Raw genomic sequence first — 27375 nt, forward strand, 5'->3', positions numbered from 1 at the left:
GAATGAGAATAAATAGGGGTAAATTGAGGAAGGCTGGTTAAAAGTCTGATGTTTTTCAAAGTCTTAAAGAGGCCAAGAGCTAATTTATTAATAGATTTTTTTAAGGAAATAAATTAATACAGATTTTAAGGGGAAAAAAGAAAATGTAACCCTTGAAAGGGTAAGTTCTGTCAATTATTCAAAAAGGGTAAACTGTCTTGTTGGATAAACTGGAAAAAAACAAGCTAACTAACTTGTTTTGATGTAGGAGAGGGATAACAACTAAAGATGTTTTAAACTCACTAATATCTAGTAGCTCAGATTTTAATTTCTATCCAACTATGCTCTTTTTTCTATAAACAACTTTTATTAAAAATACCCTAGCATTCATTTTCTCTGGCCCTCATTATCCTTATCTATAGAGTAAAGCTATGGGACTAAATGAAGAATTCTTAATTTGGAATCCATGAATGGCCAGGTCTTTGAATCATCTGAAAATGAAAGAAAATTATACATACATGTGTATATGTGCATTTTTCTGGGGAGCTATCTATAGCTTTCATCTGGTTTCCTAAGGTCCCTTCCAGTCTAATATTCTAGGATTAGTGAAACAAAGATTAATTTTCATGTAGATATAAATTAAAGGTTTCCTCTAAGACTGATTAGAAGGATTAGTGTTTTAATCTGAAGGTCAGGTATTATTTTCTTGGGTTTTTTTTTTCCCAAGATTTATTTACTTGGGGCGCCTGGGTGGCTCAGTGGTTAAAGCCTTTGCCTTCAGCTCAGGTCATGATCCCAGAGTCCTAGGATCGAGCCCCGCATCCAGGTCTCTGCTCAGCAAGGAGCCTGCTTCCCTCTCTCTCTCTCTGCCTGCCTCTCTGCCTACTTGTGATCTCTATCAAATAAATAAATAAAGTTAAAAAAAAAGATTTATTTACTTATTTTAGAGAGAGAGCGGACAGAGGGGAAGAGAGAAAGAATTTTTTTTTTTTTTAAGATTTTTATTTATTTATTTGACAGAGATCACAAGCAGGCAGAGAGGCAGGCAGAAAGAGGAAGGGAAGCACGCTCTCTGCTGAGCAGAGAGCCCAATGCAGGACTCAATCCCAGGACCCTGAGCTCATGACCTGAGCTGAAGGCAGAGACTTATACCACTAAGCCACCCAGGTCCCCCCCAGAGAAAGAATCTTAAGCAGGTTCCTCACCTAGCATGAAGCCTGACACGGGGCTCAGTCTCACAACCCTGAGATCATGACCTAAGCCACAACCAAGAGTCGGTCACTTAACTGACTGAGCCACCCAGGCGCCCCATGAATGTCCCACATTTGTAAACACCTTTTCAAAATTTTGTTTTTAAACAAAATCCAAACTGTTAGATGCCGGTTTTAAACATTGTTAGCCTTTAGCCCTCTCCTATGTCACGTTATACTGCCCTCAAAAGGCCTACAGCTAAATACCACTAGTCTGAAAGAGAGAGAATAAGGACCGTGTCCAAACATTCAGTGTTTCCAACTGGAAACTTTCCAACTGTTACTCCTCTTGTGCACCCTTCTGGGACATGGAACAAATCAGAGGATGCAGGTGGGTGAAGACGACAGTGACTGATAACACCTCAAATTTGCTAGTAGGCAATGCTTAAAACAAATACATATCCCATGAAGATGGTCTGGTTCTGACAGAATAACAAAAGCTCAGTGTTTGTCTATTTCTTTAATAGTATCACCTCCTGTCAACAGCTCTTACAGCCCACTGGCCTGGTCCTGGGAAGCTAAGACTTACGGCCATAAAAACTTGAGTGCCCTTTCCTATTCTGACCCATTCCCAGGTTTATTCGTTGCTGCTTAGCAAAAAAGGGCCTCTACATTACATTATGTAATTATGTACATTATTATTATGTAAAAATGTACATTAGTACATTTAATGCTTCCAAGAGGACTGAGGGAAGGTGTTGGTGCAAACATAAGGGCACCAATTCAGAAAAGAACATTTCAGCATCCCAAGAGAGAATAAAAACCACATGATCATTTCAATAGATGCAGCAAAAGTATTTGACAAAGTACAATATCCATTTGTGATAAAAACCCTTAACACAGTAGGCTTGAGGGAACATATCTCAACATAATAAAGGCCATATATGAAAAACCCATAACTAACATCCTATTCAATGCTGAAAAGCTGGGAGCTTTCTCCCTACAGTCTGGAACAAGACAAGGATGTCTACTCTCACTTTCATTCAACATAGTACTGGAAGTACTACCCACAGAGATCAGACAAGAAAAATAAAAGGCATCCAGATTGGTAAGGAAGAAGGAAAACTTCCACTCTTTGCAGATGACATATATGCAGAAAACTTAAAGACTCCATCAAAATACTACTAGAACTGATAAATGAATTCAGTAAGGTTGTAAGATACAAAATCAGTATACAGAGATACATAGCATTTCTAAGTACTAATAATGAAGTAGCAAAAAGAGAAATTAAGAAAATAAATCTATATTTGCATCAAAAAAAAATGAAATGCCTAGGAATAAATTTAACCAAGGAGGTGAAAAACCTATACTTTGAAAACTATGAAACATTGATGAAACAAACTGAAGACAACACAAATGGAAAAATATTCCATGTCATGGATTAGAAGAGCAAATATTTTAAGATTTTATTTATTTGACAGAGATCACAAGTAGGCAGAGAGGCAGGCAGAGAGAGAGGGAAGCAGGCTCCCCGCTGAGCAGAAAGCCCAATGTGGGGCTCGATCCCAGAACCCTGGGATCATGGCCTGAGCCAAAGGCAGAGGCTTAACTCACTAAGCCACCCAGGCACTCCAGAAGAGCAAATATTTTTAAAATGTCTATACTGCCCAAAGTAATCTACAGATTCAATGCAATCCCTATGAAAATACCAACAGCATTTTTAAAGAACTAGAACAAATAATCTTGAAAGTTATATAGAACCATACAAGACCCCAAATAGCCAAAGCAATCTTGAAAAAGACAAAACTGGAGGTATCATAATTCCAGACTTAAAAATCACTGCCAAGCTATAGTAATCAAACAGTATGATACTGGCATAAAAATAGACTCACAGATTAATGGAGTAGAGAGCCAAGAAATAAACCCACGATTATATGATTAATTAATCTTCAGCAAAGGAGGCAAGAATATGTAATGGGAAAAAGAGTCTCTTCAATAGTGTTGGGAAAACTGGACAGCTATGTGCAAAAGAATGAAACTAGACTACTTTCTGTCACCATACACAAAAACAAATTCAAAATGATTAAAACCTAAACATGAGACCTAAAACCATAAAAATCCTAGAAGAGAATAAGCAGGCGGGAATCTGACAGCAGTTGTAGCAACATTTGTGTACACAGGTCTCCTAGGGGAAGGAAAAAAAAAAAAAAAACAACTTTTGAAACTCCATAAAAATAAAAAGCTTCTGTGCAGCAAACAACAATGAAACAAAAAAACCTACTGAATAGAAGATATTTGCAAATGACATATCCAATAAGGAGTTACTACCAAAGATATATAAAGAACTTCTACAACTGAACACCAAAAAAGCAAATAGTCTAATTACAGAATGGGCATAAGACTTCAAGAGGCATTTCTCCAAAGAAGACATCCAGGTAGCCAACAGACTGAAAAGATGCTCAAACATCACTGATCATCAAGAAAATGCAAATCAAAACTATAATAAGATGTTATCACCTCACACCTGTCAGAATGGCTAAAATCAAAAGTCCACGAAACAAGTGTTGCTGAGGAAATAGAGAAAAACAAACCCCCTTGCACTGCTGGTGGACAAGCAAACTGGTGCAGCCACTGTGAAAAACAGTATGGAATTACCATGTGACCCAGTAATTCCACAACTGGGTATTTACCCAAAGAAAATGAAAATACTGATTCGAAAAGATACAGGTACCCCTATGTTTACTGCAGCATTATTTACAATGGCTAAGATACGGAAGCAGCCCAAGTGTCTGTTGATAGATGAATGGATAAAGATGATATGGTATAGATATATAATGGACTATTACTAGCCATAAAAAAGAATGAAATCTTGCCATTTGCAAAAACATGGATGGATCTAGAACGTATATTAAGTGGAATTAAGATAAAGAAAAATACCACGATTTGATTCATATATGGAATTTAAGAAACAAAACAGAGAAAAAAGATAAAGAAGAAACCAGACTCTTAAATAGAGAGAACTGGTAATGGGTGAGGAGATGGGTGGGGGGATGGGTGAAATGGGTGAGGGGAATAAGAGCACACTTATCATGATGAGCACAGAGTAATGCACAGAATTGCTAAATCACTATACTGTATACCTGAAACTAATGTAACACTGTATATTAACTATACTGGAATTAAATTTTTTTCAAAATAAGTTTAAAAAAAGGTAACATTTCAGTTATCAAATACATACTCAAAAGAAATGGGGGGGGCGCCTGGGTGGCTCAGTGGGTTTAAGCCTCTGCCTTAGGCTCAGGTCATGATCCCAGGGTCCTGGGATCGAGCCCCGCATCGGGCTCTCTGCTAAGTGCAGAGCCTGCTTCTCTCTCTCTCTCTGCCTGCCTCTCTGCCTACTTGTGTTCTCTGTCTGTCAAATAAATAAATAAAATCTTAAAAAAAAAAAAAAAGAAAGAAAGAAATAGGGGTGGGGAATCAGGGTACAAGCCTAAATTCTAATTCCAGTTCCACCTTTATTCCCAGAATAGACTGCCCAGATTAAATAATTTTCCTCAAAAACAAAAACATTTCTACTTTTTCAGTTTAAAATATGTAAGCATAATTAGAAATGTGATGAGACACTCAATGTCCATTAGTGAAAAAGAAAGTCATTGCAACAATCATATTGAACACTATTGCAGGAGTTCTGAATTTTAAAGCAAACAATATTAAACAGGAATATAACACAAATTTTTCATTTTAGATATGTTGTTTTTATTCAAAAGAATAATTGCTTGACCACCTACGTCACAAAGTTTGAACCAAACTACCAGTCCACCGAAACAGCCCTGTTTGTATCCGCACAGCCACAGGGGCTGAAAAAGTCCTTTAGTCCCTTGTTGCTCTCAAATGCTGAGAATTGTCGTAGCTGAAACCACTGTTCTGGTGGACAGTTAGAATAATTGTTTCCACCATCTTGTTCCCCACACAGCTCCCGAAGTTATCTTCTGCCCCTGGGGCTGGACCATCTGTTTTTGTGAAAGTTACAATATCGCAGTTTATAAAAATCCAAATTGTTCCTTTGATTTATATTATCTAACTGAATCATAGAAGTATTACTATGCTGTTTAGAACACTGATCGACTCGACTTGCTTTAAATACTTTCTCAGATCTCTTTCACGTTTATTTTCAGTGATCAGTAAGCATGACATAATAAGCAGGCCAAAAACTCTGAGATGTCCACATGTTCCCTTTTCAGTTTAGTAAGACTTCACATTATATAGCGTTTTTGTATGTTACAAAAGTTGGTACAGTACACCTCTACTGGGAAAGCCTTAGACGGAATTCCCATTATTACAGTAAAATTGTAACTAGAAACGCAACACTTGAAGCAGAATACATGCAGAAAATTAAATCCTTTTTAAAAAATGACATTGCTGTAGCCCCACGCCAAATTTGTAATTGGCAAAAAACCCATTTCTAATCTGGTAAATGGTGGTGTAACAAAGTCAACTCATTAGCTTTTCAACTTGGTGATTGCAGCTGAAATGTTCTCTCTGAAGCATGCCACCATATTGAACATTTGATTTGGAAGTGTAGAATTAAGATTCATGAAATCTTGATATGTAACCTTTCTAGACCTTTCCTCTTAGAATCACCTAAGTGATGCTACTCCAGTGTGTTCTGGAGACTTCCCAAGGATCCCAGTTTCTCTTCTGCTTCCCCTATTCATAACCTTCACATCTATTTGAATCCATACTAACAAGTTCACTAAGATTCTAATACCTGCTTAGTCACTTATTTCTGAATGGCTTCGGACCAAACTTTCACCTATGACATATGGATTTCATCTATGAAAAGGAAGGCGATGCCCTGCCTTTTTCACACAAGTGTCCTAAGGATAAGATGTCAAGTATGTGAGAAATCCTTTAATTATAATGTGCTATAATTAAGCATTACTGTTTTCTCTATGACAAGCAACAGCTTTGTCCTCCACCCAAATTAGAAAATACTGTTCTGGATATTCATTCAGCATCTTATTAATTGATGACTAACCTGATGAACTTGAGAGAACGTAATAGATTTGGGTTTTTCCTCCATATCAATACATAATGAAGCTCGCTAATACATGAATGGACAGTATGACTATCGGTGACTGCAAGGTGACAGAGCCAACACTGACCCCTTGGCATGGATGACCCTGTGTCCACTCCACAGATGAGCAGTGCCAGCTGAGGGAGTTAGGATTTGATACCACTTGTGGTTTTGATTCTTCTGAAACAAAAAACTGCAGATGAGAGCATTAGGTACTTATGTTGTAGCCATCAAAAAAAGCAAGATAACTTTCTTACTGAATTGCCTCAGACAACATTTGCTCATTCTGTGTTAGACCTGAGGAATTCAGGCTATATGCTGCCATCTAGGGATGGTATTACCAAAGTTTTCTGACGAGAAAACCAAACTTGTCCATTCTGTTGGACATAGCTCACCAGTAATTTCTCTTGTCAAATTTAAACAGTGTTCCTATACCCCTCCCAAGGTCTTTGATGCTCATTGCCATGAAAATCTACTTTCCTCAGAAATGCATCAAACTTCTATGTGCTTGAAGTTTCACAGAAGTTCCTGAAAAAAATTTCTCTTTACAAGTTACTTTTATGTATTATTTCTATAAAAATACCAAATTCTTGTTTAAATTTCACAACTGAGAAAATCATGTGTGCTGACTGCAGATAAATGTCTTGTACTTAATACTTCTATTGATTAAGAAGTGTCTTATAAACCAGAACATGAAATCAAATTATAAATTTCAAGTTCTTTCTTTCAGTGTTAGCTGAGAGCAAAGAACTCTATCAGGATGACAAAGCCTAACTGCTGTCAAGTGCATAAATCGTAGCTAGTACTAAAAGACACAGTGACTTTCCCCCAATACTGTACAACATTTTATTGTAACAAAAATAATTAGATGCATTTCATAGCAATATATTATCATATAGGTACACACTGAGAAGGATAAATTGGATAAACAATAAAACAATATCTTACTATACATCCAATTAATCTAATTTTTGGGAAAAGAAAAACATATAAAATCATCCTTTTATATAATTCTATAGTTTTTCCAGAGACTTTATAGACAACACAGAATCAAGATGTAATCGTAAATTATTATAATTCTAACCTTAATATTAGAACCTGTAATGTAAAAATTCCAGTCATATCTTGCTAGGCATTTGCCAAATGAAATCAAATGTTTGTCATACAGTGGTTTTAAGCTTGTACAATAATAGTCAAATGCTGTATACTGCCATCGGCCCTTCTGTCTGATTTCACACACTGGCTGAAATATTAGTAAACTCACATTTTTTCACCTGTTTAGTCTCTGTGTTATCACTTCTCGATACATAATAGAGATATAGATGAGCAACAGAAAGATGACAAAGAAATCATCTAGAAAGCCTAGAATTCCAAACAAGGCTTCAGGTACAAAATCTAGAGGTGATATAAGATAGAAAAAAGCTCCCATTAAACAAAGTATAATCCTGATGCGGAACATCCAGAAAAGGCCCCCGACTGAAAACATTTCCCTGAATGCATGCCTCAGTAAAGTGGGTAGATCCATAATTCTTTCCATAATCTGGCAGGGAGAAGAACAAAATATGACTAGTCATCTAATATGTCAGATATCAAAATAATATAATTTTCTTACAATGTGTAAACTCAGTTAACATGAATTAAGGAGTTTCACGTATTTTCTAGTTACACATTTTATTTGAAAATAGCTTTAAAAAAAAAAAAACCAGCTTTCTGATAACTAGGTTCTTATACAATCGATCCTACTGCAGATAACTGAAAAGCAACTAAAATGTCAACAAACTTAAAGTATAGGATATAATGGGGTAACTCAAGTCCTCTCTAATTTGAATTAGTAAAATAAACCAAATGAAGCACTTAGTGTATATAGGATTAGAGACTGAGGCTTGAGCTGGGTCTGGGTTTAAACTCAACATCAATCTTTTGGTAGACAGGTGATCTGGGGCAAACTGGTTTAACCAAATTGAGATCCAACAACAACTAACCAAGCATGTGTCACAAGACTATTAAGAACTAAAAGAGATACAGTATACCAATGACATTTATAAATTGCCAGACAATATAAAAGTGGTATACTTTAAAGACACATTAACTTGGATGGCTTTGACAGTCTAAAAATAGCAATGAAACGGATTCCTTCCTAGGATGTTTATTTGGCTTAGCTTGAGTTTAAGCGAATTACTAATTGCCACAAAGATTTTTGGAGTGCCAGACCCTATCTTTATGAAAATAATTAAGCTTCTGAATACATACAAAAACATCAATTACCAGGTTTCTACATAAGTGAGCATAATTTTCACAGCTGAAATTTAACAAATTGCATAAATTTTTGAAAATTGAGGCATTCAGAGAAATTGGACCCTCACACACTCCTGGTGGGAATAAACCACCTCTTTGGAAACAGTTTGGCAGTTCTTCAAAATGTTAAACAGAATTATCATAATATCCAGCAATAAGACATATACCCAAGAGGAATGAAAACATAGGTCCACACAAAAACTGGTACACAAATATGAATGGAAGCATTATTCATAATAGCCAAAAAGTGTAAACAATTCCAATGTCAATCAACTGATGAATGGATAAACAAAATAATATGTATCACTTGGCCATAAAAAGCAATGAAGTTCTGGTTTATATATCACAACATGGATGAATCTCGAAAAACTATGCTAAGGGAAATAAGCCAGAGACAAAAGGCCATATATTATATGATCCCATTTCAATGAAATGAAATATCCAGACTAGCCCAATCTATAGAGGCAGAAAGTAAATTAGTAGTTACCAAGGACTGGGGAAAGGGGACAGGAAAGGGGAGAATGGGAAGGGATGCCAAAGCTTTTGGGATGATGAAAATACTCTAAAATTAGATTATGACAATAACAAGATTATATTTACTCTGAATACACTAAAGAGCATTGAATTATATATTTTAAACAGGTTGCACTTCATGCTGTGTAAAATGCATCTAAATAAAGCTGTTAACAAACGAGTACTAGTATCTATTTGTATGACCTTGAGCAATGTCTCAAGATCTCTGTCTGCAAACTTTTCATTTTCTTCGTGTAGTCTGTTTGGACTACATGGTCCTGTGTAGTAATAAACTACCATGACTTCTCAACATAACTTCTTTCACTATCTCATTTCTCAGGGGTTGGTAGATACAGAGAAACTGACCAGATGAAGAAAGTCACTTCCTGTAGTAATTCCACTGGGCACAGCTCAGTTCTAATTAACAATCCATATAATTACAGTATGTCCAAGTATATATTTTGTTTGTTTCATGAGTGCCAAGTAAGTAGAGAGGGAAGTGGAGACAAAAATGGGAAGAACTGAGCAAGTGATAAGGAAGCAGTTCTATAAACTCCACCAGAAAATCTTGTAAATCCTTTTTGGAAAACTGGTCACAAAAAAACCAAAATGGTCTTTTTAGAATGAGTTCCTATGTTAACTTTCTATTCTTTATGGGAGAAACTCACATTTAAAGCAAAACAGCTGCACAACTTTCACAAGTCTATGGTGAATTATTTTAAATATTCTAGTGACCAGCCAGTATATCTTTTGAATACTTTTCTGTCCTTTATCAGAACTGTTCGTTCACTTCTCATATGGTATCACTTATATATAAAATCTGTAATAAGTAGACAAGAAGTATGAAATGGGTTATTAAGAAATATTGTGTATTAATCACAATCTTGCTCTAACTTTGGATGAGGAAATATCAAAGTAAGAGCTAAAAGTCTCTATTATACTGTAATTTCATCATCTACTTACTCATTAAATATCTGACACCCACCAAAAATTAGTAACTGAGCAACGATATGCTTTCACACTTAAAAACACAGGAATGAATATCTTAAAATGATTTTTTTTTTTTTAAGTTCAGTGGTAGGTCTTGAATTTGGAACATGCTTATTTTCAAAGAATCATCCTCTAGATGTCACTGGAGGATACGTTAAAAAAAAAAAAAAAGTTGCTGGATGAAAAAGAAGAGGTCCCCGGATAACTGTACACCAGTGATTGGATTAAGTTTTCTTTTTGTTAGACATCTAGAAGATTTACCTTTATCCACAACAGCTGAAACTGTATGCCCTTCAATGTACACCATATCACATATCAGAAATACGTGCGAGGAAGCACGAGAGCACACAAGTGTTTAGTACTGAAGCACTTTAATAGCCAATATTCTTGGCTGACAGTAGTAGTATCAACTCTTAAAGATAACTCACTAATTTATTCAACAAATATTAAGGGCCTACTGTATGCCAGGCACTGAAACTGGCGATGAGAATATAGCAGTAAATATATACATACAGTCCTTTGCCCTCATGAAGCTTTTAGTCTACTGAAAGATAATGAACAAGATTTGAGTATAGTTTGTGACAAATGCTACAAAGGAATGGTGCAGAGGACAGTGATAGAGGATACCTTAGTTGATCAGAGAAACCCTCTTTTAGGAAGGTCTATTTAAGAACGACCTAAAGGATGAGAAGTCAGTCACAAGAAGAGCAGAGAGACAAGCATTCCCAACTGAGGGGTCATGTGTGAAGGCATTAAGATGGGAAGACTTGGGAGTGCGCTTCAAGAGCTGAAAGGAGGCTGGTGGAGGTGAGGCATTTTGGGTGAGGCTTGGGAGGCAGGAAACCAGGTCATGCAGGGCCTTTTAAGTACAGGAAGGAGTTGGAACATTATTCCAAAACACTGGAAGTTTTTTTTTCTTCTTCGTCTTCTTTTCCAAGATTTTATTTATTTATTTGACACACGGAGATCACAAGTAGGCAGAGAGGCAGGCAGAGAGAGAAAGGGGGAAGCAGGCTCCCTGCTGAGCAAAGAACCCGATGTGGGGCTTGATCCCAGGACCCTGGGATCATGACCCGAGCTGAAGACAGACGCCTTAACCCACTGAGCTACCCAGGTGCCCCCACTGGAAGTTTTAAAATACAAGAACATCATGGTCTTATGTTTTCAAAATATTACTCGGGCTCCTGAGCAGAGAAAAAAATCGCAGTGAAGAGGCTACTTGCAATTATCCTAAGCAAGAGATGATGGTGGCTTAGGCTAGAATGATGGCTACAGACACAGGACATTTTTATGAGCTAAACATGAGAGGATCTCCCCAAATGAGAAAAGAAATGATACAACTCATTTATATACCAGATGAGGCAAATGAGGGAAAGGAAGAAATCAAAACAGCTAAGTAAGACTGAGAAAAGAAGGGGCGCCTGGGTGGCTCAGTGGGTTAAGCCGCTGCCTTCGGCTCAGGTCATGATCCCAGGTCCTGGGTTCGAGCCCCACATCGGGCTTTCTGCTTGGCAGGGAGCCTGCTTCCTCCTCTCTCTCTGCCTGCCTCTCTGCTTACTTGTGATTTCTCTCTGTCAAATAAATAAATAAAATCTTTAAAAAAAAAAAAAAAAGACTGAGAAAAGAAAACACCGAGCTGAGGAGGGAAGCAATTTAATATTGCACGTATCACGTTTGAGATGCTGATGCAACACCTGAGCAGAGATGTAAGCCAAAACTCAGATGTATGCTCTGATCTCAGAGGAAAGATCTAGGCTTTCCATATAAATTTGTACTTAGAATATTCTGATTTTTAAAGTACATACTTAGTCGTGCACACACTTCTGGAATTCTTTGTTAGATTTTGGAAAAAACTGGAATAAGCCAGTAAAATGTGATAGAGTTTTTAATCTATCAAATCCTTTTTGGGGGGTTAGGAGGTCAATCGTAAAATTAATGTGTTCTTTAAAAATCAAATGTTTTTGAGTAACTAAAATGACATAACAAAAAACCTCCCCAACACCTAGAGTTAGTTAGGGAAACATTTCAAAGAGGAGGCCCAAGGTAAATAAAAAAGTGGAAAACACAATCGTAAAACTCTCCAGAAGTTCTTAGTTCTAAGTTTCTCATTAGACAATCCCTATTTTAGATTTGCGCATGAGTCAGTAATTTCACATTTCCCTCCAATTTTTTTTTCTGTAATCTCCTTCATAAATATTTTTATAATGCCTTTTTCTTTTTAAGATAGAAAACTGCAGTCCTTGGGAAAGCTGTAACTCAGTGATTGACAACAACGAGGAAGGTTAAAACTTTACCCAACACACATAAACAATGAGACTTTTTATAGTCAAAGAATACTTGTTGGTAAATCTCACCTTACCAAAGAGAAGTATCATTATACTCTAATTTTGCACCTGCTATAACAATACTCACAGATCTGGGCTGCCCTGAGAATCTCCGGTTATAATCATTAATATCTTGACGCAATGATACAACCTCCTGAGACTGGTCATTTTCACCAAATACTGTTAGCAGTAAAGTCACCTGTATGTTACAAAAAAAACACTGTTAACTTTTCTGTAGCATTAATTTTTTTCATTTTGTATTATTATTCAATAGAATGAGAAAAGCTTCTAAATTTATATTTCACTCATTTTTTTTTCAGTTATTTCTTTAAATAAACGCAACATGGGGAGGAAAGTAAGGTACCATTGACTTATAATAAAATCCAATGTAAAATGTAATTTGAATTCCCATAAAATCAAATGGGTACCTCAAGCAAACACTGGTTCTAATATTTTCCAGTTCACACCAGGGATAAAGTCAGTAATGCTCTGGGCTAACAAATGATGAGAAAATATTCAGGAGCAAAGTAATATAAAAATATATGTTTATTATTGTGGGAGTGAAAAATTAGGGATGTGTTTTGTGATTACAATCATTATTCTTCAACCTCACTGGTATCTGAAGTATCTTTGAATGCTACCAAACATAATACAGAGATTAAGTTATTGCAGGAGCCCACTCTGAAGCACCCATCCCTACTATCATCAAAAAAGGTAATTTTTTTTTAAGATTTTATTTATTTATTTGACAGACAGAGATCACAAGTAGGCAGAAGCAGGCAGAGAGAGAGGGAGGCAGGCTCCCCGCTGAGCAGAGAGCCCAATTCAGGGCTTGATCCCAGGGACCATGACCTGAGCCGAAGGCAGAGGCTTTAACCCAATGAGCCACCCAGACGCCCCCAAAAAGGTAATTCTTGCTACTAATATGTAACGTAATACTTTTAACCTGGTTTCCTCCATGGTAGAGGTAAAGATACACAAGCGTCCCAGGACCATACCGAGGTAATCTGAAGATACAGTATCTTGAAAAACAAGTACATTTTAAAATATATCAATGCCTATAGAAATGGCCACTGTGTGAGGAGATAAAAATGGGAAGATTTAGGTTTAAATCATCTAGCTGTTTTTATCCTTCCTCAGTTCAGCTGTAAAACCAGACCTTTCCACGACTCAGATGCTTTCCAAACAGCCAAGCAAAGGAGTGATGAAGAGCAAGGTGGTAGGAAAGCAGGTACACAGCCTCTCTTCACAAATTTGCTAATAAAAATGCATCTTGCAATGAATAGTAAGAGAGCACTTACTATGGGTCAGGCACCGTACTACAAGCTACATGGACCCCAAAACCGAAGACACAGCCCTGCCCCTTGCCAACCACAACACCCAAGATGGAAGGGGAGGCAGACCTGTTACAAGGCGCTTGAGAGTATTGCTTGCGAATAAGGACTTCTGCCTGGGGTGCCCAGAAAGCTGGAAACCTAAGCTGGCCCTTGAAGTGCAGCTCGGGCCACTGGTGTATCGGCATATGCGTTCGGGAAGAGAAGTGGTGAGCATGGTGCAGTCAGGTGCAGCTGCCCGTGCACTGTATCAGTGGAACAGGGTGGGGAAGGGGTACCTACCACCTGTCCTACTTCCAGGATGTATTCTTCTATAGTTACGGAACCAAAAGCTATTATATAGAAACAATTTTATCTCTACCCTTCTGGATTCTAGCAATTTATGGGTGGTCAAAAGGATATCACCTGTATATATATACCCTATGAAAAGCCACGGATAGAGCCAAGAAGAGGGGACAGGTAGTGGAACTAATTCTTTAATGTCAGACCTATGGCTTAGTCTCAGCATTGCTGGCAGATGGCTAACGATTATGCGAAGTGGTATTAGCAAATAAATTTCACTGGTGACGGACTTGTTTCATATAATCAAATCATCCAGAGAAGCAGTACAAACAACATCAACAACAACAACAAAAAACTCCACTGATTTTCCTCCTGCCGTGTGATACAAAGTCAAATGTGAAAGAGGCAGAATTTGGGAATGTAGAAGCAAGGCGGAAAGAAGATAAAGCCCTGAACTTCCCTCTCCATGCCACAAAATGAGGCAGTGATGGGGGTGAGTGGATAGCCAGAACAAGGCTGAAAGGGTGTGTGTGTCTGTGTGTGGCAATACATGCTAGATGGTTTCTTTTCATATAAAGTCCAAAAATCAGACAAAACTAGACAATAATCTTAGAGATGCATGCTAAGGTCATAAACCTATAAAGAAAGTCAAGGAAATGCTTATCATAAAAGTCAAATAGTAGTTGCCTCTAGGAGAGGAAGGAGGGGTTGGAGATTTGGTCCTGAGGAGGCTTCTGGGGGCTGTTGGCTAGTTCCTATTTCTTTATCTGAGTGGTGATTATTGAAGTGTTGCTTTGTGATAATTCAATGAGCAATATTTTTGTTTTGTGTGCTTTTCTATACGTCTGTTATAGTTTACAAAGAATTTTAGAAAAATTGTTGCCTTTTCTACCATTTTGTTTCATTTTTTGGCCTCCATGAGTTTATGCCTTTACAAAATGTCCTGTTCTTTTATTTTTATTTATTTATTTTTTTAAGATTTTATTTATTTATTTGACAGAGAGAAATCACAAGTAGGCAGAGAGGCAGGCAGAGAGAGAGGAGGAAGCAGGCTCCCTGCTGAGCAGAAAGCCCGATGTGGGGCTCGAACCCAGGACCTGGGATCATGACCTGAGCTGAAGGCAGCGGCTTAACCCACTGAGCCACCCAGGCGCCCCTGTCCTGTTCTTTTAATGGGGTGGCCAAGAGCAAAAGTAAATACATGTATTCAATTTGACATCTTTACTTGAAAGCTCTCTATCCTTTCTGGACTTCACTTTGCACAGTGAAAGACTTCCTAAGGAGCTGCTCTCTTTTTACATGTTCATAACTCATTAGTAGAAAGGTAGGTATTTATTTTAGATGAAAGATAAAATAAGTATATAGAAAATTATGAAAGAACTGTATACAACTGATAGAATGTTCTATTTCACTATATTTACTAATTAAAAAACTAAGAACTTCATTTTCTCCAATTTTTCATTATTTTGCTTTTCCAGTTTGTCGAAGAAATTGAGAAAATCTGTGCTGACATTTCAGTCTTCAGTATATGTTTATAAAAACTTATCATCTCCCCCCTGAAGTAACCCCTATACTAACTAAAATAGTCTGATCTGTTCTGGATCATGTAATATAGATATGTCTCCAAAAGACACATTTTAAAAAACTATTGTTCATCATATAAAGCTATCTAGACCCTCACTGGAGAAGGACAGCTTAAAAGTAAACTGAAAGGGGAAAACATTTTTTTATATGTAGGGGAAATATCTGGTTAAGCCTGATTAGCTAGTTCAGTTATTCCTCTGTTGATATTACAACAAAGACTTACTAGAATTTTGGGGAGGATTCATTTACCAGTTTTTTACTATAATTGAAAGATTTAGAAAGGTATTTCCCTTTTTTGTTGTCTTTAAGACATTAAAAAAATAATGGAGTAACATTACAGAAGCTTTGATAAACAGAACTTCCTACGATCCAGCAATTGCACTAGTAGGTGTTTACCCAAAGAATACAAAATACTAATTCAAAGGGATACTTGCACCCCAATGTTTAGCAGCATTATTTACAATAGCCACATTATGGAAGAGCCCTGGTGTCCACTGACTGATGAATTAATAAAGAAGATGTGGCATGTATATATAGTGGAATATTACTGAGTCATAAGAAAGAATGAAATCTTGCCATTTGCAATGAATGGATGGAGCCAGAGTATTATGTTGAGTGAAGTAAGTCAGAGAAAGGATCTCTGACCCTAGGATCTCACTCACACTTGGAATTTAAGAAACAAAACAAGAAAAGAGGGAAAAAAAGAAAGGCAAAGAAAGAAACAGACTCTGAATTAGAGAGAACAAACTGATGGTTACCAGAGGAGAGGTGGGTGGGGGAACGGGTGAGACAGGTGACTGGGATTCAGGAGTGCCCTTGTGATGAGCACTTGTGTGGAAGTGTTGATTCACTGTATTGTACACCAGGAACTTATATTACCCTATATGTTAACTAACTGAAATTTAAATAAAAACTTAAAAAAAATCAAAACAATTCAAAAGTAGATACAGAAATTATTAAAATTTATAATATGAACTAGCATACATGATGCTTTCTGGATACAAACATTACCGTTTGTCGACAGATTGGACAACTGATTGCCCCAAGCCATGAACCGTATCGCCAGTATGCAATAATGCAGGTACCTAATGAGTGAAAAAAAAAAAACATTAATACTAATGTTTTAAATTTCAAGGCCCATAAATCCTCAGAAAGTTTCAAATATTTGAAATATTTTTATAGTATCTTATTTTAAAATATTTTTTATTTCATCCAACCAACTCTTTAGGCAAATTTAAATCTCATAATAATTCCCAGCCACTGAAAATATTTTTATTTAGTTAAGATACAGACATTTTTATATAATCCAAAGCAAGCATATATTACTGCTTCAATGCTCAGCCTTAATAGAAATATTGCATTTCCTATGTAGAATAAATAAACATCATTGCAAATATAACAACCAACAAATCACAGTATAAATAAATTTTCTGTTCCAAATTTGGTATATATGTTACAAAAACACCACTTCTATTTTTTTAAGAATTTAGAAAGCAAAGTTACAGTGGCATCAATAATAATTATTAAGAACCATAGGATACAAAGATTACATGCTGTTTGACCTAATAAAGTTTATAATCCAGTTCAATAATTGAACCAACTTTTGTAGTGGATGAATTTGATTTTTCTGCTAGAAGGTGTTCATGAGCAGGCGCCCCGCAGCAGAACAGCTTTAAGGCAGAGTTTATAGGCCTCAAAAAGTAGCAGGTAAGCTAAATGCAGAAGCACTAAAGTTCAGGCCACTAACAAATGAAGAAGAAATATTTTATTTTTTAAAGATTTTATTTATTTATTGGACACAGAGAGCAAAAGCGGGGAGGGAGAGAGGGAGAAGCAGGCTCCCTGCTGAGCAGGGAGCTTGACATTGCACTTGATCCCAGGACCCTGGGATCATGACCTGAGCCACCCAAGTGTCCCAAGAGGGACTATTTTAAAACACTGTCGAGGGGCATTTGGGTGGCTCTGTGGGTTAAGCCTCTGCCTTCGGCTCAGGTCATGATCTCAGGGTCCTGGGATCAAGTCCCGCATCGGGCTCTCTGCTCTGCAGAACCTGCTCCCCCCGCCACTCTTTGCCTGCCTCTCTGCCTACTTGTGATTTCTGTCAAAGAAAGAAAGAAAGAAATCTTTAAAAAAAAAAAAAACAACAACACTGTCTGATGTTTGATGGGTAAATTCATTTCTACTCTGCAGAACACCTATTTCGCAGACAATCCAGGTCCCACTGTGAATCTTAATTAAGTGCTTCCAGCCTCCAGGATCTTTTCTGTTTTCTTACTCTTGTCTTAGCAACCTAGCTTAGCCCTCCTGAATTCCTTATTCTGATTCTTCCAGATCAAATTAATGTCCAGAATTTAGAATGAGCAATGACAGTCAAATTGAGAAGACCAAGATGACATAGTGAAATCAATCAGAAGATAGTTAAATCGCAAAACCGTTTACTATTAACTTTAAGTACAAAGGGAATATAGGAGGGAGAACTCTGGGATGCAGCAGAGAGTAATATGTAGGTGAGAAAGGATTTGAACTGAACTTTGTAAGTTAGGTAAGATTTAGATATAGAAAACAGAAAGGAGCATGCTCCCATTATAATGAATAGAAAGAAGCAAATGCCAGAAGTGAAATAAATGACATCTGAGGAGAACGGTGAGCAAACCAAGGGGCTAAGCAAAGGCTATCCACATTGGACATTATAGTGACTATGGAGAAAAACAGGTATGATGATTTAAAGATGAATTTAAAAACCAAACAATATCTGGTATCTTTTCCTACTCTCAGAGTTCTGTTAGATAATATTTATTAATCTGAACAACCTAATTTCACACAGAAACTATATGAAAACAAAACTTCTAAACCTTTTTAGTATTATTATTAACATCCATAGTGATGCCTCAGCTCTACCTACTACTTGTTCACTCCAAAATTCAATGTGTCTTGACATATATTCACTTATTTAATTCCACATCTCTTTCCTACAAATTGGAGTATGGTGTCCTTGCTTTGTAAATTATGTAACGGCCACTGACTGCACAGAAAAACTATGGTCCAGCAAATCAAATGCTCCAGTTCACACACATCTGCTATGATATTGCTCAAGGTTTTCCCTTTTCTTCAACTTTCCTCCCTATAAAAAGAGAGATCCACCTAAATAAGATGGTGGATGAAGAAGACTCATTGACTTTAATCTGGGTCATAATCTCCCAGAGTCTGTTTATTTGTAAAATGGGCATAACACTTCATAAGACTGCTGAAGAATTAAGTAAAACAGTGTGGGTTACAAATGTAAGTGAGGTAAGTCTGTTGTTGCTATTTTTCTTAGCTCACTGTAAAGGAAAAGAACTGTAGTTCCATATAGAGGAACTAAGCTAAGGTGCCTTTTATATATATGTAGTATCAATATACTTGAACTACTATTCAAAGAAACATTCGTTTCTTGAGAACCTGAATGACTAGTTTTCTAAATCTTTGAACCTAGAGACAGTATATAAAGTGTCTAACAAGTACAGCAGGCTATCAGAAGCAATCTACCCAATTACCTCAGACCCTGAAACCAAGAACACAATACAGCCGTCTTTTATCCGCTCAGTGAATTACCTAAGCCTGGGTTGGCAAATGGAGTTCATCTAGCCTGCCAAACCTCACTGATTCTTAACACATGCCTCGAGTACTGTGTTAAAGGATGGCTGAGGCTGTATCCAGACTTGGAAAGAATGTCCAATTGATCAGGAACATCTACCAGAGGTTTGAGAAGGGGAAAAGTATCTGCTTTCTCTGATGGCCATTTAATTCTATCTGGTATTTCATGATTTTGCAGCTCATTAGCATTCCCAATAGACCAAGACAGACATTGAAATGAGTGTTTTATAACTTGTTAGCTATCTTAGGGAAAAACCTTAGGGAAGAGGATGAAATTAATGGATGATGCAATAATGATATTGGTCGGTGTTTACTAAAGGAGCACAGGTAGAGAAAACCCTGCAGTGCATGATATGGATTTCAAATTATTTATGTCATCCCCAAAGTATAAATAATAGCACTATATAATTAGCACTAGTAATTCCATATAAACTCAAACAACAAAGGGGAAAAAGAAACTTAAAGGATCACTGTACGCTACATTTTAAACTGTCTTAAAATGGAAAATGGGTACATTTTGGGAGCAATTAGAACCCTGTCTAGAGGGGCGCCTGGGTGGCTCAGTGGGTTAGGCCTCTGCCTTCGGCTCGGGTCATGATCTCAGGGTCCTGGGATCGAGTCCCGCATCGGGCTCTCTGCTCAGCAGGGAGCCTGCTTCCCTCTCTCTGTCTCTCTGCCTGCCTCTCTGTCTACTTGTGATCTCTCTCTGTCAAATAAGTAAATATTAAAAAAAAAAACACCCCTATCTAGAACACACCATTGAAACAGAAAGAAATACTACAAATAAAACAACAGATTTAGTGAATGGATAAATTTAAGTATAGAGTAGTCGTAGAAGCTACTAATCACATAGCAGAATTGACCACAGGGTCTGAAGTTAGGCCTACATTTAAAATCTGGCTTTCTCCTAGCAGCTGGGTTACCTTTTGCAGAATTTCTTAACTCAGCTGCAGTTCCCTCATATGTGGAACTCAAGGAGATGAAGTATGTTAAGTGCCCAGCACATAGCAGGCATGCAATAAACTGATCCGCTCAATCTCATATGACCGTAGTAAGAACTGACTATATGGTATCTCATTCTTTATGAAGTCTTTCTGGAGGGTCAGGAAAAACACCCCAGATGTAGAAAGGACCCCTTACTGATACTAGGCCAAGTGTGCAATCTATGCTCCCTTCCTGTCCGACTGTATGCTCTACATTCAACATTCTCTCTAACCAACCCTCTGAGGTCATGACAAAAAAAAACGGCTAATAACTTTTGTGCTGATGCAGGGTAAAAAGGAGGGAAGAAGGCTAAAGGGAAGGTCGTGGGCAGGGTCCTTAACAGAACTTCCCTGCCTTGGGAAGGATGAATAATAAATGAGACTACCAAAAAGTGGTAAACTATGAGGGATTTAGTGTATTCCTCTTGGTATTCATATACTTGAATTACCACTCAAAGAAACACATTTCTGTTTACTGAGAAGTTGAACTCGTGCTTTTTAATCGTTGAGCTCACAGACACTAAATAAAAGTGGCTAACAAGTACAGCAGGATATCAGAAGACATCTACCCCAATCATGTAATACAAAATGTGACAAAATTAAGAATCCAGCCCATGTAAACATATGGGTCTTGGTCTAAAAGAGTCACTTTCCCCAAATATAGCATTGTTTGCTTACCACAGAAAAGATGTCCACAGTTTGTTTCCACAGGGAAGGAGGCTTGGTGTAAACAGATTGGACAGTACATGTCAGTGTAGAACTGCTGTCGAGCAGCAGCAGGGGCATCCTGATGAGAAAATATGTATTCATGATTATACATGATTATCTCTAGGAGTATCATCATACCCAAGAACACAGCCAGAGCGCATAAGCCTCATCCAATCTTAGATGTGCAGTAAAGTCTTGTAAATTTGATAAAGTTATGAGGCTGTATCATTGTTTTATTTAAGCTGCATGATCTCTACCTTCCTTCCTGAACATGACATAAAGACAAAAACCTGTATTAACTCCGGAGTTTCTCTTTCACTCTGTTGGAATAAGTTATTCTAAGAAACACAAGGCTGAGCTAATGCAAAAGCTCAAGAAATGTCCAACTCTTTCCCAAGTATTAGCTTTTAATCATTTTTTAACTTAAATAAAATTAATTAACATATAGTGTATTATTAATTTCAGAGGTAGAGGTCAGTGACTCATCAGACTTATATAACACCCAGTACCCATGACACCGTGTGCCCTCCTTAATGTCCATCATCATGTTACCCCATCCTTCCCAACCCCACCTCCCTGCTTTAACCATTTTTAACATCTTTTTCATTCATACGTTCCTGACAAGTATTGCATGTATGCTGTACCTCACAAGCGTCCAGAATTAAACTTTCAAAGAAGAATAGTGGTCATTTTGGAAGAAGGAAAATTTAATATATTGGTAACTTGGGCTTAATCATTCACATGGTCAGATTAATAAAATTTAATGTTTCTCAGTTATGTCACTGTTGTGATTGTACAGGAATGTAAAGTAGAATCACCACTGCAAGAAGCATCCACATATCAAAGAACCCACCAGAAAGTAAGTGATATGAGGATAAGGACATTATCTATAGGATTCATTGTAGTGGCCCAGGAACTAGAAAAGTATCTAGCAGTAGTGTGTAATATGTATCTTTTAAAAGACATATAAAAACCGATTTTTATCACATCTAGCACAACTCTTATAAACAAATTAGCCAGCATTAAAAACATCAAATTACCAAATTTGCTAAATATGAACTATTCATTGTAAACTGAATCAAAGATTTCTGTCACCTAAAACTAAGAACGTAACTAAAACCTCTTTCTTAAATTAGTCCTAAAATACTGCAATAGTTTATAAGCCACAGCGACATGTTGATGTTATTGCCTTTTATAACATTTTAAATGGTACAAAAAAGAAAAACATACAGCTCTTAATGTCTCCCCTCTATCTTTTGTCTTCATTATTATTATTTGGAAATTAACTAAAACAAAACAAAAACCAAAACCAATTACCGGTGCTGTCCAACAGAACTTCATGCAGTAATGGAAATCTTTATCTATGGGTACTTGAAAGGTGACTAGTATAACTAAAAAGTACTGAATTTTAAATTTAATTTTAGTGAATTTAAAATTAAATAGCTATGTATGGGTAGTGGCTACCATATAGGACAGTGCAAAAAGGGCTAAGTCACTAGCTTTATTCTAACTGGAGCTAAATGCCATGTCCGAGGAAGGTGTGGGGGAGGTGAACTGCACAGTGGCTCAAAGGCATCTGGAAGATGCCACTCGGTGTGGGACTTCTGGAGAGCCAGATCCATTCATGTAACTCCAGCAGGAATTTAAGTCCATCTTCGTGATCTAATATGTTAGATGGGAATGATACTTACTGACTTACTGACCATGTTTGCAAATTAAATAAAACAGTTGTATGTGAAAACACTCTGTAAATTAGAAAAAACTATCCCAGCATGAATTATTACTAACAGCAGCTCTGGAACAGAGTACCAGAGTACTACTAACACGCTTAAACTACTTCTGCATCAGGAATTCTTATTTGTTTAGCTCACAGCTGAATCCTTAATGCCTAGAACAGTGTCTGGCATATGTTAGATGTTTAATAAATATCTGGTGAATGTATAAATTGTGAAACACTCTTTGGAATTAAATTTTGATTGGTGAGTGGGAAATCAATTGTTATTTTTTGGCATGAAGATGTACAATATCCTACTCAGTCCAGCCTTCATGAAATATATTATATTTCTGGCTCTTAGAGTCCATCTGGTGAAAAGCACAGAAGGGAAAGAAAAGTTTTCTTCTTTGCCTAATTAGTTTTGCTAACTTTGACCATGGGAGAAAAAGAAGAGGAACAAAAAGCCACCCCTTGTAGTCCTCTCTTTGTAGGTCTCCAGGCAATATGTAGGTCATTCGGTAAAAAAAAAAATAGTTTTTCTACTACATTTCATTAAAGCCAATTAGACGGTGGTTATTTCCTCACAATAACAGGAAAACTGCTGTTTTTAAAGCAAGTTAAACACACACACACACACACACACACACACCCATGAAAATATCTGAGTAGTTAAGACTAGTCATTTACCTAATTTGAAAATATACAATCAATAGAATAGTTTAAATAACAAAACAGGAAATCAGTTCATGTTTCCAAAAAGTTATTTGCTCTGTCATCACAATTTCATATGCAAGGGGAGTAATAAATGTTACTCCTTATATAAATGCACATATCCACGTAACAACAGTACCTGTTCTGTTTGAAGTTGCTCCCGAAGTACCCTTACTAACTCTTGGTTTTCTGGGTGAATGTTCTGATGTGCATTTCTGTTGAGTAAAATATAATAAGTTTGAATATAAAATATTGTTAGATGAATCAGTTTTCTTTTTGTAAGATTTTTATTTTTTTTTTACACCTTTATTTATTTACTTTTCATTTAGTTTAAATCCTTGAAGGGTACAGCATCGCACGGATTCTGTGGCCAACGGCTGTAGCAGGAAGGTTGCTTTGGAATTTGGAACGAACCATGCCACTGTTTCCATGAGAACAAGCTTTTCCCCAGATTACTCTGGTTTTGTTTGGTTGGCCACCAGGAGTCACTGTGTTGTTCCTTGCTTATACACAGAAGCACACCTCTTGCCTATATAGAATTCTGTTTCATCTTAAGCATAAACACCTTCGATTTGAAGAAGAAATATGTGCTCCCTATGACTCTGAAGACCCAGCTTATAGCAAAAATGGCCTTGGACCACAGCCCTCCAGACATGCTTTGGCATTTTAGATGTCCTGTTCCTAGCAGGCGTCCATAGGCTCCAAGATGGCAGAAAAAGATTTTTTTTTTTTTAAAGTAATCTCTACATCCAATGTGGGTCAGGACCCCGAGATTAAGAGTCACATGGTCTACTGACTAAGCCAGCCAGGCACCCCAAATCAGTTTTCTTTATGGGTCTAAGTTTCAACCAAGAACTACTGGTAACTTCATAAATGCAAATGATGGCATATAACTGTCTCCAATTCCAGGACTGAACATTTCAGGTTACTCTGTGAGGAATTCTAGGATCACTAAGTATGGGCTGATTTCAGGTTCAACTGGCAAATGATGAAATCCAGAGGCCTAAGACCTTATATTTGATTTGACGTACCTGCAGGCTTACAAATCATATGAAGAATAACTAATACATTTATTTCTTCTGTAAAATTCCTTCCAAAAAAAGCAACTACATAATTATATTATTATGCATTTGAACATTTATCCATATCTAATTAGATCTTTCCACCTATAAGGGGAGGGGTGTAGCAGAAAATAACACTGTATCATATAGAAAAGCCCAAACCTAACATACCACTAATATCTTAACTTTAACAATTCAAACAGAGACTCAAAGGCAAGAATTTAGAGGCTGAAATAAAGGATGCGATAAGACATGTGGGTGACTGGAAATCAGAACTTGTGGTTAGGCTGGCAGGGTGAGGGTGAAGATCTCCATCTGATTAATTCCATTTGGCCACCCAGGTGCCCTTAAACTTAAACATTTTTTTTAAAGATTTTATTTATTTGAGAGAGAGAAAGAATGAGGAGAGAGAGCACGAGTGGGTGGGGGAGGGTTAGAGGCAGAAGCAGACTCCCCGCTGAGCAGGAAGACTGATGTGGGATTTGATGTGGGACTCAATCTTGGGACTCCAGGATCATGACCTGGGCTTAACCAACTGAGCCATCCACGCTCTAAATATTAATGCTTTTTTTTTTTTTAAGATTTTATTTATTTATTTGACAGACAGGGATTACAAGCAGGCAGAGAGACAGTCAGAGAGAGGAGGAAGCAGGCTCCCTGCTGAGCAGAGAGTCCGATGTGGGGCTCGATCCCAGGACCCTGGGATCATGACCTGAGCTGAAGGCAGAGGCTTTAACCCACTGAGCCACCCAGGCACCCCAATATTAATACTTTTAACAGCAATATTTTAAGTTCACAAAATCCCAGCATTACTCTAGTATATAAGAGCCTTTATTCTCCCGGTGAGCTAATAGTCAACAGTGATAAAAGCTCTAAATCAGGGCCACCTGGGGGGCTCAGTCAGTTGGGCTTCTGACTTTTGATTTTGGTTCCAGTCATGATCTCAGGGTCATGGGATCGAGCCTTGTGTCCGGCTCTGTTCAGCGGGAAGTCAGCTCGAGGTTCTCTCACTCCCTCTCCCCTCCCCCCACCAAAATGAATGGATAAGTCTTTAAAAACTAAAGAACAAAACACACACAAAAACAAGACAAAACAAAAAACACCCCCCTCTACATCAATATCCTAATGAGACAGGGAAAAGTTTATAAAATACATCTTATTATTATTCAACTTTTAGTAAATAATTTAAATTTTAGATAAAAAGCTGACAAAACATGACCATTAGTTCTGACAAACATTAAAAAAAAAAGTCAAATATCTAATCGGAAACTAAACATAAGGGTACCTGAGTGGCTCAGTCAGTTAAGTGTCCGCCTTTGGCTCAGGTCATGATCCCAGGGTCCTGGATCAAGCCCCACATACTACTTCCTGCTCAGTGGAGGAAAAGAGCCTGCTTCTCCCTCTCCCTCTGCTCCTCTCCCCACCTCAAATAACACAACACAACATAACACAACATAACATAACATAACATAAACCATGAATGTAATAAAGCTACTTGAACTGTTTATCTTAAATTTCGGTAGATTATTTATTTTATTTTATTTTTTACAAGATTTTATTTATTTATTTGACACAGAGAGAGAGATCACAACTAGGCAGAAAGGCAGGCAGAGAGAGAAAGAAGGAGAAGCAGGCTCCCCACAGAGCAAGAAGCCCGATGTGGGGCTCAATCCCAGGACCCTAAGATCATGACCTGAACCGAAGGCAGATGCTCAACCAACTGAGCCACCCAGGCGCCCCGGATTATTTATTTTAAATAGTACCTTCTCGTGACTGAGTAAACATCTCCAGAAGAAAGCTACCCTCTGGTGGAAACAATCTATCAGGGAACAGCACATGAACCATCTCATTTGAGTACCAGTACACACCTAACTAAACAACATTTCTCTATGACACCTGAAAACCATTCCCTTCTCATTGGAAAAAGACAGTTACTATTTTTCAGAGTATAGATATAAACCATTTAACTGGAAGGTCTTTCTTTTGGTTTCTTTCCATAAAGGAGAAGGTAAAAGACTGTAAAATCTGGTAGTAGAATGTTAGAAAAGTCAAAGTATAGCCAGAGAACAATTACAAACAGCCTGAGATGCTGACATGGCCTGTAGCTCGGAAGTGTGATTAGCAACTATGAGCACAGAACCAAAAATCTAGAAAATAAAGGGATAATTAAGACAGACTGAAAGCTAAATTAGACAGTCTTCAAAATATGATTATCTAGGGGCACCTGAGTGCTTCAGCTGGTTAAGCAGCTGCGTTCCGCTCAGGTCATGATCCTAGAGTCCTGAGATCAAGTCCCGCAGCAGGCTCCCTGCTCAGGGAGGAGCCTGCCTCTCCCTCTGCCCGCCACTCCCCTGCTTGTGTGCTCGAGCCCACGCGCATGCTCTCTGTCTCTCTCTCTCTCTCAAAGAAATTTTAAAAATCTTAAAAAAAAAAAAAAAAATCCCCTGGTGGACCAGGAGATTGGGCATCTGCCTTCAGGTCATGATCCCACAGTCCTAGAATTGAGCCCCACATTGGGCTCCCTGCTTCTCTCTCCCTTTGCTGCTCCCCCTGCTTGTGCTCCCTTTCTCTGTCAAATAAATAAGTAAAATCTTTAAAAAAGAAAAATATGACTCTTGGTTTCTACTTAGGTAACAATCTCAGGGTTATGCGATCAATCCCCGTGTCAAGCTCTGCGCTCAGGGGGGAGTCTGCTTGAGATTCTCTCTCTCCCTCTCCCCCTACTCATGTTCTCACTCTCTAAAATAAATAAATAAATCTTTTTAAAAATGTGATCATCTCAGCTATGAGAAATAACACTAAGTAGGTCCGAATAAAGTAAGAAGCCAGGAAAACAGTGGCTCTAATACAGAAACAAAGTACATCATTTACTAATGATTAATGGTCCTTCATTATTCTTCGAAAGGAGAAACCAAAATTAAACAGTTAAGTTACGTGGCCCTTGAAAGAAGCCAGGAAGCTCTAATATGAAGAAGGAAATGATGCCCAAACCCTGGG

The 27375-nt window shown here is 37.5% G+C and overlaps 1 protein-coding gene and 1 pseudogene across 8 annotated transcripts in view; both read right to left on the reverse strand.

Annotated features, from left to right (window-relative positions):
* Window positions 1-4901: 4901 nt before the first annotated feature.
* RNF170 (ring finger protein 170) overlaps window positions 4902-27375 on the reverse strand; it is a 47689-nt gene continuing 25215 nt past the window's right edge. For all 8 annotated transcript variants that reach the window (XM_047717233.1, XM_047717235.1, XM_047717239.1 and 5 more), the window contains 5 exons: window positions 23457-23532; window positions 20863-20971; window positions 16580-16653; window positions 12457-12567; window positions 4902-7786 (listed from right to left, as the gene is read on the reverse strand). In XM_047717233.1, the coding sequence (XP_047573189.1) occupies window positions 7517-7786; window positions 12457-12567; window positions 16580-16653; window positions 20863-20971; window positions 23457-23532 (640 nt within the window). In that variant the 3' untranslated portion in view covers window positions 4902-7516. The remainder of the gene's footprint in view (window positions 7787-12456; window positions 12568-16579; window positions 16654-20862; window positions 20972-23456; window positions 23533-27375) is intronic.
* Window positions 23648-23972, reverse strand: LOC125092811 (60S ribosomal protein L35a-like; annotated as a pseudogene).

Source organism: Lutra lutra, chromosome 2 (genome assembly GCF_902655055.1).
Source record: "Lutra lutra chromosome 2, mLutLut1.2, whole genome shotgun sequence".
Taxonomy (NCBI): Eukaryota; Metazoa; Chordata; class Mammalia; order Carnivora; family Mustelidae; genus Lutra; species Lutra lutra.